At 39.2% G+C, this 18,002-nt stretch overlaps 2 protein-coding genes across 9 annotated transcripts in view; both read left to right on the forward strand.

Annotated features, from left to right (window-relative positions):
- Positions 1-7,564, forward strand: part of tacc1 (transforming, acidic coiled-coil containing protein 1) — a 34,184-nt gene extending 26,620 nt beyond the window's left edge. For all 7 annotated transcript variants that reach the window (XM_037099919.1, XM_037099917.1, XM_037099918.1 and 4 more), the window contains 9 exons: positions 536-725; positions 1,823-1,884; positions 2,358-2,489; positions 2,586-2,662; positions 2,787-2,830; positions 3,915-4,078; positions 4,173-4,279; positions 4,408-4,528; positions 5,735-7,564. In XM_037099919.1, the coding sequence (XP_036955814.1) occupies positions 536-725; positions 1,823-1,884; positions 2,358-2,489; positions 2,586-2,662; positions 2,787-2,830; positions 3,915-4,078; positions 4,173-4,279; positions 4,408-4,528; positions 5,735-5,800 (963 nt within the window). In that variant the 3' untranslated portion in view covers positions 5,801-7,564. The remainder of the gene's footprint in view (positions 1-535; positions 726-1,822; positions 1,885-2,357; positions 2,490-2,585; positions 2,663-2,786; positions 2,831-3,914; positions 4,079-4,172; positions 4,280-4,407; positions 4,529-5,734) is intronic.
- A 2,783-nt stretch (positions 7,565-10,347) lies between these two features.
- The window catches only part of LOC119021402 (lysyl oxidase homolog 2A-like), a 29,029-nt gene continuing 21,374 nt past the window's right edge, over positions 10,348-18,002 (forward strand). Inside the window, exons 1-3 of one of the 2 annotated variants that reach the window (XM_037101678.1) lie at positions 10,348-10,536; positions 13,457-13,765; positions 16,581-16,756. In XM_037101678.1, coding sequence (XP_036957573.1) covers positions 13,483-13,765; positions 16,581-16,756 — 459 coding nt within the window. In that variant the 5' untranslated portion in view covers positions 10,348-10,536; positions 13,457-13,482. Of the gene's footprint in view, positions 10,541-13,456; positions 13,766-16,580; positions 16,757-18,002 lie in introns of both variants that reach the window. The other variant, XM_037101677.1, reaches the window with a different exon arrangement.

An 18,002-nucleotide genomic window follows, 5' to 3' on the forward strand; every position in this document is an offset into this window, starting at 1 on the left:
TATGTAACACCAGAATCTATAAGATAACTTACTGTAACAGAGTTTATCAAGGCCCAAAAATTTTACTTCCCCAACATGCAGTTAGAATTTATACATTAAACAATATAGTTGCATTAACTCTAAGGGATTGGATGAAAAGGATTGTATCCACATTTGTGCATGTTTTAATTCACATTGGTACACATACACTTTGTTTTTCTTATGTGAACATTGTTTTATTTTCTTCTTTCTTCTCTTCTCAAATACGTGTAATATCCCCAGACAATTCTGAGAATTGTTGAGTGAGAACATATTTTTGCAAAATAGCTTCTGTAAATTCTACATTGATTTATGTATTCTAGTAAATCTGGTGATGCACATGTTTATTTGCATATAGAGCAGAGAGGTGAGGTCCATGTGAATGCCAGGTGTGAATTGATGTACACAGAGGTGTTCACTTGTGATCGGATCACTCAGGACACATGATAACACGAGGTATGATCAGCCTCTAGAATCCCTCTGTAATGTTGAGTCTTTCTTTCCCCTTTATGTCCAGGAGGAGGATGAGGTGGTGGTTCAGACCCCAGAGATCACTCAGCGAGTTCATCACGCCACTGACGAGGAGAAGCTTGCCTCCACTGGCATTATGGGCCAGACATCAGACAGCCTGGAGGAGATAGGAGAACCTGAATGCAATAAAGCACCTGCGAAAAAACAGCAAACCAAGGATATACCTGTTATAGATGGTATGTTTGGATCTTCAAATCCTCCAGTGTGTACAATTTAAAGCAGTGTTTGGAGTGATAAAGTTACGTTTTGGCTCCACAGAACAGAAAAGGGGTAGTTTTAAGGTGATTATTAGGTCATAAAGATACATGCTAAAGATGACAATTCTTTCCATGTAAGTCAACTTTAGTGACAGGACTAATTGACGTATCTGTCCCTTGGCAATGCACATTTTAAAGACTGTCACCTTGATTCCCAAAAGTTTGGAGGCCATGTCAAACATAGTGCTAAGTAAAACCGAATGCAGTGATCTGATAATCTTTTACCTATATTCACTTAAAAACTGTGCAGAGACGATACATTTTAGGTGGTTGTGAAATAATCAAAATCACGATAGGTATGAAAGGTGCATCCTCAAAAGGCTCAACTGTTGACTAGCAAGGATGGGGCGTGGTTCAACCCTTCGTGAACAACTGCATGCGCAAATAGTCCAAGACTTTCAGAACCACATTTCTCAGCCCACTATTACAGAGAATTGAGGGATTTCACCATCTTCAATCCATATTGTCAACAAAAGATTCAGATTATAGTAATTTATTTTATGTAACCCATTACTATCCAACCTTTGTGATATATTTAAGTTAGTAGTCATGTACTGAACAAATGAGGCAGTGTATGCACGAGGCATGCTGGTATAGACGTCAGCATGAACAGAATGCTGTCTGTTTCATCAATAGGTGAGTCTGAAAATGTGAACAATGAGAGTGGTTCAGTTACATAGTTTTCTCATCCTGTACTCTACTGGAGACTGCAAAGCCCCACGAATGTGTCGTACTTTAAGATGAAGGAAAATGGAGCATGCATGCTCAGCAAAGCCCAGCCTGAGAGATGGGACAGTTATAAATATTACACTGGGGAACAAGGAAACAGAAGCAAGGCAATTTAATAAAAACAAACAGTTCTCACATTCTTAACGCAGATGTGCAAGCAGATTTTTGACACTGAGCACAGATAGACTGCTGTGTAGATCTCCCTCTTCTTTGTAACTTAAACATGGGTAATTCAAAAAATGTACAGCTGTCAGTGAATAATTGTTTTGTTTTTTGTTCTCCCCTAGAAGTTCCTGAGATTGCAGATGACCTGGAGGAGAAGGACATCTGCTGTTTGAAAGAGGAAATAGTAAGTTGAGTCTAAAAAACAGCTGGGAATCACTGTGAATATTTAAACTTAACTGGTTTGTTTTGAACCAACTGTTCTTTTTTATTTTTGGAAGAAGAAAGTGTAGTTTAACCATAATTCAGTCACACTTTTTTTCATACTGAAACAACAGTTAACTTGTGTTTTGCATGCTTATGCCCCTCTAGCTATTGTCGCTGCAAAGATCTAATAGTTTTTACTCTCACAATATTTGCCTAAGACAACCACGCTTGAACCTTCGGGTATACAAATGTTTGATTAATAAGATCAACTTTAAAATGAATTGTTTTTCCTGAGCATTCCCAGCAAATAATGTGATCCTAAATGAAAAAGAAACGGCAGAAGTAGTGAGGTGTGATGTGCCGTAAGGGATCTGCTTATGAAATGTGAGGATCTTGGATGGTCTTCTCAGATCTTGGACTGAGCACACTGTGTGTTCTCGACATGTTCCACAGAGTGAGATATCCATCAGCCAAACAACAAAGGTGACCAGCAGTGAGGCCCCAGACTTTGCAGCGCTGTCCCAGGACAATATCCCACTGAGTGAGATGGACAAGGCCGCAGTGCTCACCCTGATCAGAGAAGAGGTACGTCACACAGTCAGACAGCACTCGTGTAACAAAGTTAATCTGATGATGATTCATTCATAGATCTGAATTTTTTTTCTCTTCATGCCAAATTAGATCATCACTAAAGAGATCGAGGTCAATGAGTGGAAGAGGAAGTACGAGGAGAGCAGAGTTGAGGTTATGGAGATGAGGTACGAAGCTTTAGTGTTTCCACTGAACTTTGCTTCACATTTAGAAATCCTCCAGTGCTAAAATATAAACAATTTAGACAAAGTAAGTTGACACATGGTGTACTTTCTATCCTTTCTCTGACAGGAAAATAGTGGCAGAATATGAGAAAACAGTTGCACAGATGATTGGTAAGCTGCTGCCACCTGGTGGGGGTATATTATACATGGGTTTATTTGTTTAACGCTGCATGTCATGCATCCAAAATGTCTTGCTATAAGTAGCCTGTGTATTTCAGGACCGCTCCCTTAACATTGTGACTCTTACTCTTATGCATTACATAAGGACACAATGTACTTAAAATGTCAGTTTGTGTTGAGTCTGTAGTAGAACAGTGACAATTTGGTTCATGTGTCAATTTCTCCTGTTTTACTGACAGTGTTTACATCTTCATGAGAGAAAGTTTACCTGGACTGTCAAGTATATTACTACATGAGTTGGCACTAATCTCCGTTTCATTATAACTTCCCCTTATTCACTTCCCTCCTGCCCTTGGTGTTACATAAGAGCGTATGTCACACAGAGGCTGCTTTAAGAGCCGAATGATAGTCTGTGGGGGATTTAAATGGACTGCATTTACCCTTGAAGATTTTCAGCACCAAACAATCATTGATCAGCTGGTGGTTGTAAACTTAGAGCTATACTGCTTTTGGTGAATAATCTTAAACACCAGCAGCCTCATTTCAGTGAGGCAACCATCAGATAATGTTCCAAATAACGACATCACACAAGATGAAGAGTAGCTAGCTACAACAATCTAAGTAAACGTAATAGTAGTTCATAGTTCATTGTCCTTGTTAAATAATTTAGAAGTAAAATGACGGTGTTTTCTTTAATTTACTTTCACCTGACTATGTATCTCCTCACACCAAAGTCAAAACCGCAGTGCATTGTGGGTGATTTAGACTGGAATGGTTTTCACTGTTGACTTGACCCCTCAGCCATCTGAAGTTCAAGTCCACCAAGTTCACTTCAGTTTTTCGGTCAAATGGGACAATACTTGTGATGGCAGTGCAGAGGGAAATCCAATGAGGGCATGTTGAAGGGTGTTGAAACGCAGCCTTGTAATTGACTCTGTTAATGTCAAACACAGTGTAAAACAGTGTAAATATACCACTGCTCTGCAAATGTCTTTGCTTGTATTGTTGTATCAACATGCGGTATGCAGCTTTTATTTCCTTCAATCTGATATCTTGACTCCTCTGATGTTTGCAGAGGATGAGCAGCAGCAGAAGACCCTGTCCTGTAGTAAGTCAGTCAGGCAGTTGACCATAGAGAGGGATCAGGCCATAGCCGACCTCAACTCTGTAGAGCGCTCCTTCGCAGACCTCTTCAGGAGGTATGAGAACATGAAGGGAGTCCTGGAGGGCTTCAAGAAGGTGGGTAGAGCTTCAGTATGACTCTCATGGGATGCATCAGCCCCCACAACCACATAACAGTCAGATCACTGATTATGTTCCTCTATCTCTGCAGAATGAGGAGGTGCTGAAGAAGTGTGCGCAGGACTACCTGATGCGGATCAAGCAGGAAGAGCAGCGATACCAAACCCTCAAAGTGCACGCTGAGGAGAAACTGGACAAGTAAGCCTCGATGTCTGCAAGATAAAATCATTGGACAGGTTTTTAAACCTGAATATCTATTTACATCTCAAGGCTAGACTCTTATTTTGATGTCCTATCTCTTGTTTCCCTCACTTGCTGTTTAAAAGGGCTAATGAAGAGATAGCCCAGGTACGTGCCAAAGCCACCGCTGAGGGTGTCGCACTAAATGCCAGCCTGAGGAAGGAGCAGATGAAGGTGGATTCACTTGAGAGAGCTGTCCTTCAGAAGGTAGGGTGACTGCAAACATGATTAAAGTGGATTAATTGTGTTTAAGGCAGGGTATGCTAGAAAAACAGGTGCCACTGAAGGCATGTTTAAACATGAGCTAATTTTGGTATGTGGGAATCATTACTGTAGACAAGTAGAATCACAGATGAGATCTCCTGTGGGCTTTATTTCACCAGATTACAGCACTATTGTTTTCCTGGGTTAAGACCATAATTCCCACAAAGCCTGTTGTTTCCTGTTCCTTCATTGTGTTTGTTATGTTGTCAAGCTGAGTGAGAGGAATACATTTGTCTTCCCCTTATCTTTTACAAATTCCTACAGTGATTAAAAGTAATTCAGTAACCTTAATCTGTAAAATCACTTAAAGTCTTTCAACATGTGCAGACACTGAGCACAGATGCACTGTCACAGCTTCTGACACTAGGGGGCAGTGTTTATATACAGAAACCAGAACCTAGTGAAAATTAAAGAGAAATATAGACACAGAACATCTTTGATAATTCCTAAAAATAAGTAAGAACATATTTGTGTTTTTCTAACGGTTTTATTTAGTGTGACTTTTTAAATTAAGTAAAAGTAGAAATACCGAAGTCTAAAAATTACTAAAAAGTACTGAATTCAAAATGTTATTAAAGTGCTAAGTAATAGCACACAAGTATCAAAATATCAAATATCGACGTGTAAGTATATAATGAAGTATGTAATAAAGTATAGTAAAATATGTTGTTCTGATTTATCACTAACCGATAAATGTAAGAGCATTTCATTGCATTAATTATCATTGTGGAGCCCATTCCAGATACTTTGTACAACGTTTTAGTACTGCATCATATTATAAACATTTTTGTAATGACAGACTAATGATATATAATTTAGAATTTGATCTATAAGTGTTAAAAACCATACGTGTAGAAAATGAATTTTCCTCTGAAATGTTGATTAGAAGTATAACGTAATATGAAATATATAGAAGTATAAAGCAAGTATAAAGTCATATTTAAGTGTTGCATTCCATCACTGGGTAGTGTTGAACACAGCAGAGTTAAGATTAGGTTGTTGAGCAGATGGACTGCTACAGAGAAACGTTTCTCGTCTGTGTGCAGATGCAAAGGTTGTTATTGTTCCTGATCAGAATTGTGTTTCTGTTCTGTCATTTTAGCTTCAACCCCAACGTCTAAAAACTGTTTCTCTTTCTGTCTCTCACAGAATCAAGAAATTGAGGAGCTCACAAAGATCTGCGATGAACTGATCGCCAAACTGGGAACAGAATAAGAGGCCTTTAAATCAAACTGCAGCATTGATGTAAATCCATACATTATCACATTTAAGCACAGGTCCACCTTTTTTTTCTCTTTGCTCATGTGTTTCTTTTTAAAAACCCATTCAAAAATACAGAACTGTCGGTATTTTCATCTTTTCACACTAAGATATGAAACCAGAACTATAACTGATCATTTTGTTATGCATGTCATGGCCGTTTAAGAAGCACAAGTTTATCATAAGATATGTTTTATTTTGAAGGAGAAGCACCATGACTTGGTGATCTTTAATTAAAGATCTAAAAAGAGATCTTAAAAGACTAATTTTATGGCTCAAATAATCATTCGTTTTAAACTCTTCTTGGGAATTTGTGCATTTGAGAAACAATAACTGCTATCGTGTTGTACTCCATTACCATTTTATACAGCATGTTTTACACAAAACCGTAGGGAATAATGTGAGAACTAAGGGAAGGACGATGTGGATACACAGCACAGACATCTTTGACCACAGTACGTCTACATGTAAGTACATGTGTCGATGATACAATCATCAGAAAGGACTATTCTCTCTATTGAGTGCCTAAACTGATCATAGTGTATTAGTTTTCTGGCCTTTAGATATTTCTTGCTTCCATTTCTTTTGTGATACAGTGTAATTCTTCTGCTTATCTCTTTTTTCATAAGCAAATGAACTGAGAGTCATACTACAGAATATTTCTTAAGTTGCCTTTGAGGCTGTTTGTGCTTTTTGTTTCACAGGATTATATCTTCAATGTGTGTTAAAGTCCTCAGTTATGCAGAGTGTGAGGTTGAACCACAGAGTTTTGACATCATGCACATTATGCCCCCCCATAAATCTCTGGGGTTGTTAAATAGCACTTAAGAGAATCATAAATTCTGATCTGTAATATTTTATTCATTTGATGATGGTTTGACAGTGATGGGCGGAAAATAAAGCCTGGTTTGAAGCTTAAGCAGTAAAATCTTTGCTCTTATTATACCGTATTATTCAACCATGTGCCATGTTTAACTTTCTCGCTCTTTGTTTGAGTGCTGAGGAAGTTCCTGTTCTGTCGCTGCCATGTAGATATCATTGGACTGTATTCAATTCATTTGTCTGTGCGCCCAGATGTTGCTGATGTGCCTTTATTTTGGTAGAAAAAAAAAAGAGGTTTCGTTAGTTCCTTCCTGCAGTTTTCTTTCCAAACTCTGTTGCCAAAGTGTATTGTATATAGTATATATTGTGTATGATCAAAATAACCTGAACAACAATGACTTATAATTGGTTTTCAATGTTGCTTTACCTGCAGCAGATGAATGGCAGGCTACTCTTTAAGATCTGTGTTTTTATGAGCAGACGTTCATCATGTAAAAATGTCTTCATTGCCAACATCAGCATTTGCTGGTCAGATTGAACCAGTAGGAGCACACAAGTGTATTTTTTGCTCAGATTTGTCCCGGACATAAAGGACAGATTCCTTCTTTCACGTCAGCACAATCAGTTGCCAAACGTAATTGTAAAATGAGATGGGTGTCGATGTGACTCTGTGTCCTGGTGTAGTGGTGTGACATTAGTCTGAAGGTGCTTTTCAATGCAAATTGTTTTCAATGCAAATTGTTGCAATTGTTGCAGTACAATATGTGTACATTTTATACTTTCTGAAAAGAGTTTTTGTTCCTAATATTTGTAAATTTGAAGATTTAAGTATACTCAGATGTATGTTACATGCTATATTTTGTGCATTGATGAATAAATGGTTAAGATTTAATAGTATGCCAGTATGCCTCTTTCGCCTGAATCATTTAAGCTGAGAACATGACAAATAAGAAATACACAACATCCTTGTTGCTCCTGTTATCATGCAATTTGTCATTGTTTATTCCTATAGGGAGGCCAGAAGTCAAAATTCTTCCAGGCAGCGCACTTTCACTTTTTCTCATCATGCCGTCAGTGGCTTTTTGTTTGTGAGGTTGCAGCTGCAGTCATAAATGTATCAACAAAGTCATGCAGTTGTGTGTTGGCCTGTTGTGCTGCAACTTGACTGCAAGTACGGCCTCCTCTCTGCTACAACTGTGCTATAGCAGAACTGTAAATCACGTTTTGGACTGACGGAAGAAGAGATAATGTTGGCAAGGAACTCTTCTTTACTTAATACCGTTCCAACACCTTTAACTAGTGAATCAGTTTAGCGGAGGAGCAGGCTGACTGCTTACTATCCTGATCAGTCAACCTAATGATGTTTACTCAGACAAAACAACTGGCCACCATCGTTAAATCCAAATTGCTTTCGCCCCTGAAGACAAACCTGTTTGAAGCAGAGTGGTTCACCAAATGTGGCCCGCAGGTTTTATTGTTGTATCAACTCAGTGCCACCAGATACACTTCAGACTTTTTTCTACATGTAAAACAATGTCTAAGGAATCTAAATCTCTAACAGATAGCTGACAGAGACAAGAAGCAGTCCTCTTGTTGGAGAAGTCAAAAGGTCACATACAAAAATACAGAATATATATGCTATAGATTAATGCCTCCAATCAAGCCTCTCAATGCAGCTTTCTTTTGTAAAAAAGCTTTTCTTACCTTTATTTAACAAGGAAAAGTCCCTTTAAGATCAAAAATATCCTTTTAAATAGAGTCCTGACCAAGAAAGGCATGGTTGCAGACATAAAACAAACATTTAACAATTCAAGTGAAGACCAATAACAAATTGAAAGTCATTCGAAGTCATTAAACTTTCATCAAAAATCATAATAATCTACAGCCAGTCGTCCTTTCTTCCAAGTCATTTGGAATCACTTTAAATGCATTGAGTGCGACCAATTTCCCAATAATGCAGACAATTTTGTGACTGATCCCAAGCTGAGCTTCATTTGCCAAGTTGGGAGCAGACTTTAGGGGCATTTAGTAGAAATGAATTCCAGGAGTGGAGGCTGTAACTTCCTGTACTATTATGTACTCTAAGTAACGAACAAAGCAGAACAAGAATAGCCTTGTAAATAGAAATATGGCGATGGCTGAGTCTACACGTCGACATGGCACACCTGATGACAGTTCACTGTCTGGCTTAAGGACACATCAGCAACTTAGATATTTGCTGACATACAAGGCTCTTATCAGTGCATATGCATCAGGAATTTAAAAAAGATTCAAATGAAATGTTTTATGATAATTGCAACAGAAGAAAAACAGAAGCCTAGAAAAACTGAAGTTGGAGTAAATTGACAAAAAAACTTATTTTCAGTTTGAATCATTTCTCAGTCATGTTACTTATATGTAAATTTAACGTTTATCTTCTTACATATCGCTGAAATGTTTAAAAGTCCCTGTTACATGAAAGTCCTTGCAGTACCTTCTCATCAAATGGTGAGAAGGTACTGCAAGGACTTTCATGTAACGGGGACTTAAACACCACAGTCCCACAATCACATGCAACCTATAGCTTAATTTGACAAATCAGTCCAAAGGGGGAACAACACAAGCATTAACAAATAAGCATCAAAATATGTGGACAGGAGCTAGAGGCAAGATTTAGTTTGTTAAAGAGGAAAACGAAGCCAAGAGCGACTTGCTGTACAGATTTTTGGCAGCTCTTACATGTCTACAAAATGTCCTTGGGGGTTAAAGCTAAGGGAGGGGAAGGATCACTTATAATCTGGAAAAGTTTTTTCCTTATTTGATTTATATTTCATGCTTAGTTACATCTGGGGCTTTCCCTGAATAGCAAGGCAGGTCAAGATGTGACAATGAGAATGAAATTGGTTCTCCTTTGTGAGAACATTCACTATCATTTTATCACAGATTTGGCCCACAAACTCTTTAGAAAAGATCTTTCTGTCTTTGAATTGATTATTCAATCACACCTTTACCTCATCTGAACCCGTCAGCTATGGTATGATGGGAAGAACGCCAGTAGGCTTGACTGCACTTGCTGAAAGTTCTTGTCTACAGCAGGCATTCACACAGTCGATACAGACAGGAGAAACAAAACCAATGATCTAACCGTGGCTAAAAGTGTTGAGTCAGAGTGAAATCAGCAGCGCTACACCATTTGCGCATTAAAACAGTCACTTAGTTCAAAGTGATTATCAAAAATATTAGAAAATGGAACATTACACTCGGATTTGCACCCTGCAGCACCCACAACATCTCATCATCTTACCACAAATGCTATTAAACCTCATATTTTACAACTGAATCATCAACAGTTGAGCTGTGGGGAAATTCTGGGAATGCGGGGCCAGTTTTGAGTTTCAAAGACTGCTTCATCAACCTAGAGTAAATAAAGTGTTCCTCCTCCTGGACAGCACCAATAGCACATTGGCCTCTTGTACATAACAGTTCCTTAATAAATAAACTGCACTCCACACAAAGGTACTCCTTAAACTTCTTCATTACACATTTAGAGAGAGCGTCAGTCTCATGCTCAAGGCTATAAAGCTATCAGGTTTTTACTAAATGGAAATCCCGCTCCAGGATCTTTCCAGCTCCTGTAGTGTGATTTTGTAACCCTGGTGGCTGGACCGGAGAGGGCGGGGTCAGGATGCTGAGGCGGTCTCTGATTGGCTGCTCCGTGTATTGAGGAGTGGGCCTGGAGCGCGCGGCCAGCTGTGAGGGGAGCAGGGCGAACGGGCAGCGGAGTACTAAAGGGACAAAGAGCCGCTGCTTCCCATCCCATCCTCTCCAACAGGTCGGAAAACCACACCGAGTCTGAGGAAGAGCCTGCTGCTTGTTCTTCGCCTGTCAGAGTCAGTAAGTGTTTCCTCTCATCTCTCAGTTATCTCACGAGCCAGTCGATGGGGAGTTGTTCCGCACGTGCACTGTTGCGTGAAACACTGTCATATCAAACTTATCTGTAACTTCTTTTTGTGTCCTTTTTGTGTCCTCTCTGAACGGCTTTAAACACAACATTCGAGTCTCGCTTTGCATGTTTATAAATGTCAAATTGTTTAAACCGTTTATTTATTTATTTTAAATCTGTTCCACATTTTATTTGCTCTGAGTTTAAAGTTTCGCAGCCTCCAAATGTAAGCTAAATCACAGCATGGGTTAACGTTACGACAGTGTGTTTCATTGTTGTAATGCCTGAATCATAAACCTAACTCTGAACAGTAATAACCATCACTTTCATATTTTTTCCAACATTAACCTGGTGATGACACTGGACACGTATCCTGAAGATGGCGTCTTTCTTATGTCACCTGTTGGGGTGATCTGTGCTGGCCAGGGCTTAACAGACCCTTGATGGTTGATTTGTGCTTTTCTGAAATGAACAATAGACTACACAAGAGCTCTGGCTTTGAGGAGCAGAGCAATAAATTCAGCATGTGGATTTCTGGATTTTCCAGACAGCACTTGGCTACTTTTCACTGAGGGGCAGCTCTCACTTATTGTTTGGCGTTATTGTTCTCATGCAAGAAGGCATGTGTTACATTTTCTGCTGCGTTGCATGAATTTCCAAACAGCTGTGAAGTCAAGTTTCTGAGCTGGGTTAAACTGTTGACTGTGAACATTGTTCTGTCAAAACTGGGTGTGTCTCTACAGGGTTTTTTTTATATGTAGAATATACATAACATATATTCAAGAGAAGTGTCTATTTGTCATAAATGGGTGTGTGGAGTTGGCACATGCTCACTTGAATGATGTTTGATCCCTCAGAGTGCTCTCTGAACTCTAATGGACTAATTTGAATCTCATGTATGGTTGGTTCTAACTGCTGTTAGAAGAGACACGCTGGATGTTAAGAGCTTAAATCAAAGCAGCTCCATTCTCCTGCTGAACTTCTTCCTTTCATGGGAAGATAAACCAGATGTGTTACTCTGGGGGTCACCAGCCGACGTCTGCCAATTTATCAGCTGTGTACTGTGTGACGGTGTTTTCTCAAGCTCCGCAGTTTGTTTGGCTGTTACTATGACATCAACTCAGAAAACAACCTGCCCCCCTCTACCCTATAGACGTGGAGGTCTCCTGACTTTCACTGTCTTCCTCCTCTTCCATTCACTCCAGGAACATTCCTCCTTAGGGGCTTTTGGTCACCCCGTTGACACTTTCATGGTTTGCAATGAAATACTGAGGTGGAGTCAACTTTCCCTGTGAAGCTCATTGCCGCAGGCTCCAGGCACAGATCAGCAGATAAATGAGAGGGGCAGCACCCTCCCTGCAGGAGCCCGCATTTGCTCCCCATTAAGCTGTCACAGAGACGGAGAGAGGAATCCCTGTCTCAGCAACATAACCTTTGCTCTCACCCAAATTCTCCTTCTCTCTTATTGGCAGTCAAATTTTCAGCATTTTCTCAATATATTGTAAAACTGCGGTGAATTTAGTTTGTGATTCACAAGCTTATACTTGTGGTTGCATCGGGGCCAGTGAGGGGTCTCTGGGAGCACGATGATGGCCAAACCAAACTATTACTGCACAAGACTTTATATGGAAACTGGCTCAAATTATGGACAAAACTTCCATAGAGACCACAAATTACTGTCTGCCTCGGCGACATTGAGCCCTCACTTTAACTCTGTGGAATGTAACTTTAAAAATCCATTTAATGTAGAAATGTTCATCATAAAGCATATGGCACTACAAAGACAGACAGCAGTTACTATAGGAGCACTAAATTTAATGTTTTTAAGTTTTCAGGCTGGACCACAAACTGCAAAAAGCTTAAAAAGTTTGTAATGCTTTCAATTAGTGTCTTGTTATGCTGATTATTGTACCCAAATGAATTACAATAATAGAACAGAACAGCCATATAACCCACACAATACCTAAAAGAATGCAGATGCAGCACTCTGCCTTTGGACAATCTAACAGGATGTTCTATCTACCAAGAGAATGTGATTGTCATTGATTTTAAGTCAGGGTTTTTTATCAGAAAATTAGCTTAATTCCATTATTACTTATTCCAGACTGGTTTTTTTTTCCGTCAATTTAGCTTAACTTGGCTAAGTTTACTTTTGAAACATATAGTATAGTTCATCAAAAACAATTTGATACAGTAATTCACATTTTGATAATACTATGTGTAGGTTAACCACGCCAAATGAAACAAAATTCACTAGAGCCAAAAAATGTGATGTCTGAAGCTACTGAGTTTGGCTAGGCTGGCTACTCTCAGTAGGTGTGTAGCTTTTATCTCCTTTAACGCGATTTGACATGGTTGCTGCCTTAATTCACTGCTGAATGTCAAATAACAGACCGAATGATTAAGGTGTCTGTTTATCAAAATGGATATTTTAAATACAGAAAACAACTTTAGTGTAAAATCAATACAGATGTTTTTGTTTTAGCTACGCTTAATGCGGCTATCTCATAACTAGTTTTCACTTACTCTTACATTAGCTGTCTTGTTGGCAGATGTCATTGTATGGTTAAGAGTGCAATGACAGGTCTTTCACATAACCTAGCAAGAGTGCAGTTACTACTCAGCCAAAGTCCATTTTATTGCAACTACAAATTTAAAAAGTAGTTTTTACAGACTCATGTCTAACATATAATATTTTTGGTATTCATAAAATATATCAGAAAGTCAGATAGAGGTTACAACTCAGTTTGCACCACATATAATGTTACTATCATTGTAGGTCAGTTGGGTCCACTGCAGTGGTACACAGCTTAAAACACCTTCTGTTCCCAATGTTTACAGTCTTTTGCCTTATTATCTCCTTCTAGACCACTGCCTTTCCCCCCCTTGCATCATGCTGCGCCCAGTTGTAGTCCAGTGTCTTGTGTCCACCTTGCTGTCCATTTGGGCCCTGTCCAACGCCCAGTCAGACTCTAATGCCCCTGTGATCCAGCTACGTCTAGCAGGGGAGAAGAGGAAACACTACGAGGGGCGGGTGGAAGTTTTCTACAATGGAGAGTGGGGGACTGTGTGCGATGATGACTTCTCCATCTACGCCGCCCAAGTGGTGTGCAGAGAGCTCGGCTTCATGGATGCCAAGTCTTGGTCGCCTTCAGCAAAGTATGGAAGAGGAGAAGGTAAGAAATATAGTCTATTAGGAGTATGAGCTCATGAAAACCTTCCAAAAACCATGTCAGTCTAGAAAATCTAGAGGTGAAGGATGTAAAATGTTAATATCATCAAACTGTCTCCCAGCCAACCCCACACATTCAAAGGCAGTATATGTCATCATGCAGTTTCACATGTTGCATGGAAATCCATGAGTGAGGTACATGTTTCCCCCTGTCTGACTGTTAATACCCTCAGGCACTGGTTTCCCCATTAGAGGAGCACTGAGACACACCAATCAGTCCTGAGCATTAGGGGAGGGGGGACTGGAAACACTGGGCGTGCAAACCAGACGCGCACACAGACGTAATCTCATCTCCTCTCACTTTGTCACGTACAAATTCCTCCATTGCTGTAAAAACACTGATGCGATTCCCAACTCGGTGACTCTGGCTGCTGGTGGTAAATGTCAGTCAGTAGCTGTTAATTAACTCAGTGTTCCTTGTTAAGGGCACATGTTTTCCCACTGGGTTGGCCGCATCCAGCCCGCCACTTCAAAAGTGAAGCAATTATGTTAGTTCCTGGCTTCCCAAAGCACCACAGTCATTATAGCAATTTCAAGAATCACATTCATGGAGTAATATACCTCATGCATATATTGTTGCACGTGCATAAAATTTTACAAGGAGCAATTAACAAGCAGTTTGATGTTTGCAGCTGTGCAGACAGACAACTGTTTGTACTGCACATAAGCAATGACTTATGTATATAAAGATGGGGCACTGTGGGATTGGGTTAGGGTATGTTTCTAAAAGTTTACTGAAAGACACTTACGCAACTATGACTTTTGTAAAGGAGGGGCAGGAAGTTTAATTTTAACTTCAAATGTAAGCAGAGAAAACATTCAGCCATTTATCATGACATAATTACACAACATCTTTAAGGTAATGATCTTTTCCTGGTGAATGGTTGTTTGGTTTGTAGGAGAATTATTTTGAAAGGAGAGTACTTGAGTTTGTAGGAGAATTATTTTGAAAGGAGAGTATTTGAGGCTTAGGCAAACTGTGGGCATGTGAGTGAATGGAAACTATCTGCGTTTTCTTGTTGTTGGTGGAGACACATGTCTATAAAAGTAATCAAAAACATTTTCCATTTCCATGATGACTTATGCACCAGTGAAAGAAACAACCAAATGTCTAATTGAAGACATAACTACTTAGCAAGCACAAGGACATCCATCTTGGAGAATCATGTTTTTCCTGCAGGGACGTTAAAATCAAGTCTGCAATGTGTGAACAAAAACATGTGAAGAAAAAAGTGTGAAGGCTGCTTTGCACCTAGAAGGATGGACTGCACAAGATATTTAGATCATCTTAAGACCACTGTGCTCTGTCCAGTGTGTTATGATTTTGAGTGTAATGCTGTGTGTTTGGCTTAAAGTGCTAATAAAACCTCAATCAGAGAATTCATGGCTCCCTGCGCACTGTGCCCCCTGCTCTCTTCACTGGCTTGTGAAATTACATTCCCATAAGGCCTGCAAAGTTTTAACACAGCAATTCAGATTTATCACAACTGGCAGTGCTGAATATTTGTTTAGACAAAGGTGAACCGAGACCAAGCTGGTTCTCACTTGGAAACTCTGCTGTATTTCAGCTCCAGAGCACTTGGCTCTTATTGTGACATTTGTTCCCAGAAGTAAACACCACTCTGCCAGGAGGCGGCTACGTGACCGTATAACATGCTGTCATTTTCTTGGTATGATCAGGATGTTCCTCAGCAAACATGTTGGGACTGTCAGAGTGATGAGCAGTCCGTTGGTGGTTTCCATAGCCACAGCAATGTGCTTTCTCTCACTGCTGATTCAGAAGAGCCAGCTGGACAGCAGATGATCCACCTCAGCCGTGACACTCATTCGTTTGGCAGGTTTTGGCTGAAAGAATGCGTCAGGTTATGTCAGAGAGCAAACACATCTCCACGTGAGTTGGTTTGCTGTCTCTGCAACTAGACTTCAGTGGAAATGCTGAAGAGAATACCTTAAACCGTCAAGCCATGATCTCATAACCACACTTCCATTTGTATTTTCTCATGAATTAATCTCTTATTTGGGAAAGTCACTGGGGATTGAAGCTCATGATCCTGTGCGACTCAGTGTGAAGAGCCCTGCAAGTGTAGAGGGTTTGATTTGTGATAGCAAGGGTAAACCCCCGTATTGGAATATATATAATATGAATATTTATGATATAAATTATATAATACTATAATACAACATTTTACATTTCACATACATTATACCACAGCATTATCAACATATATAACTTTAAACCTAGTCAAACATTATAAAAAGTTCAAGAAAGCAGATCACACTGACCATAAAGGTCACAGTCTACATACATAATGTATGAGGGATGTAACAAATTATTTTCATATTCATCCCTCAATGTTCTTTTTCTCAAATGAATTATTTATCATTTGGCCTACAAAATGTTTTAAAAATATCACAATCGCCCCTCAGGTTGTGAGTCCAAAACCCAAAAGTATTGAATTTACTATGAGCAATGACCAAGTCAAGCCAAAAATTAAGAAACTAGAGTTAAGTCACGCTTGACATTTTTGTTTGAAAGATTAATCTGTTGATCTGCTAACGAGTTTAGCAATTAATATGAGTGTTAATTTCAATTCAACATTGTACAATAAAAAAATACAATACTAGTCGTACAGAAAAAGAACGAAGGCAATTTCCTGTCAAGGCTTTATATTTTCAAGTAAAGCCATTTTGCTCTTATCTTTATCAACTCATATCTATACAAAGCAAACACAAACTCTCTTTGCCTCTCTATATTTCAGGCCGTATCTGGCTCGACAACTTGCACTGCACTGGTGGAGAGAAGAGCCTTGCTCAGTGTGAGTCCAATGGCTTCGGTGTGTCTGACTGCAAACATTCAGAAGATGTCGGAGTGGCGTGCACCCAGAAGCGCATTCCAGGGTTCCAGTTCATCCGGAACCAGGCCAGCAGCAACGAGGTAGGTTCCCACAGAGCAGCACACTCACAAATAAACCTGCACATGTACAGTACACTTGCAGTAAACAGATCCATGTCTGTAATTCATATAAACACCAGGGCGGGATCTCTTTATCACATAATTAATAACAGTCAAGTAGCATCCACACCGCGATGCTCCACATGGTTCAAGTACACACATGTAAACTGAACAGATGTTCAGTGCAATGAATAAAAGAAGAACAGAGGTTAGGCCTGGGATGAAAGAAACACCTTATCATAGTGCAATGCTCCTCATAGCTCCAAGCTATAAGCGCCAATATTTTCTTCAAATCTGTCCAGACTGATCCAGACAGATCAGCGGACTGAATGTTGTGTCTGTCTGTAGACATTAAAGTGAGCAATATTGTTCAGTCTTTATATTTTTGAGTTAAGGATTGTAATTTTATGAAACATGTCCTAAACAATGTACCCAGATTGTTTTCAGAAGAGATATCTGTCATCTGATTGTCTTTTTGATTTACTGAATAAATTTCACAGTCCACCTCCAAACCTGGCCCTAGAGAAACATCTGCTTTCATTTAGTTTACAGATCTAGTCCTCCTCTAAGCTCTCAGTACAGTATGTACTAATTAGTTTCAAAGTACTGGTTAACCCAATCAGGTTGTACCATTAAAACTTATGCTATGGGTTGCTAAGAAACATCTGTAGCCCTTTCCTATTGATTAAAAGGATCAGCCATGCCAAAGATTAATTATTGTAGCATCACAAACTTTCACCTAACTGCTAAAACTTACAATTTCATGAGGTCAAATGATAGACTTAACTTTACAACAAATCTTTTATAAATGTAAGTATCATATGTTTTATTTTTACAGTATTATGCACAAGTCTAATCGTGTTGGCCGAATGATTTTGAATAAGAGATAAATTGTGTTGTTTGTGTGAAATGTAAACTACAACTTTCTCGTCATTATTAAACAGCATTTGAATTAAATTTCAGGTCAGATGTGTTGATCATTACCTACTTTACTCTTCACTCTCGGTTGATATATTAGCAAGCTAACCTTGTTGTCAGGTAACCTGGATCTCTAGACATATACAACAGTTACACCTGGAAGTTTATGTTGTCGAAAGAGAAATGTCAGTGATAAGAATTTCAAACCAGCTGTTACCACTAACATGTGTATTTTATACTCTGTATGATTAAATGAATACAACCAGTGATCAAAATAATGACCCATTATTGGGTAATAAATCCGATGTCT

Source organism: Acanthopagrus latus, chromosome 6, assembly GCF_904848185.1.
Source record: "Acanthopagrus latus isolate v.2019 chromosome 6, fAcaLat1.1, whole genome shotgun sequence".
NCBI lineage: Eukaryota > Metazoa > Chordata > Actinopteri > Spariformes > Sparidae > Acanthopagrus > Acanthopagrus latus.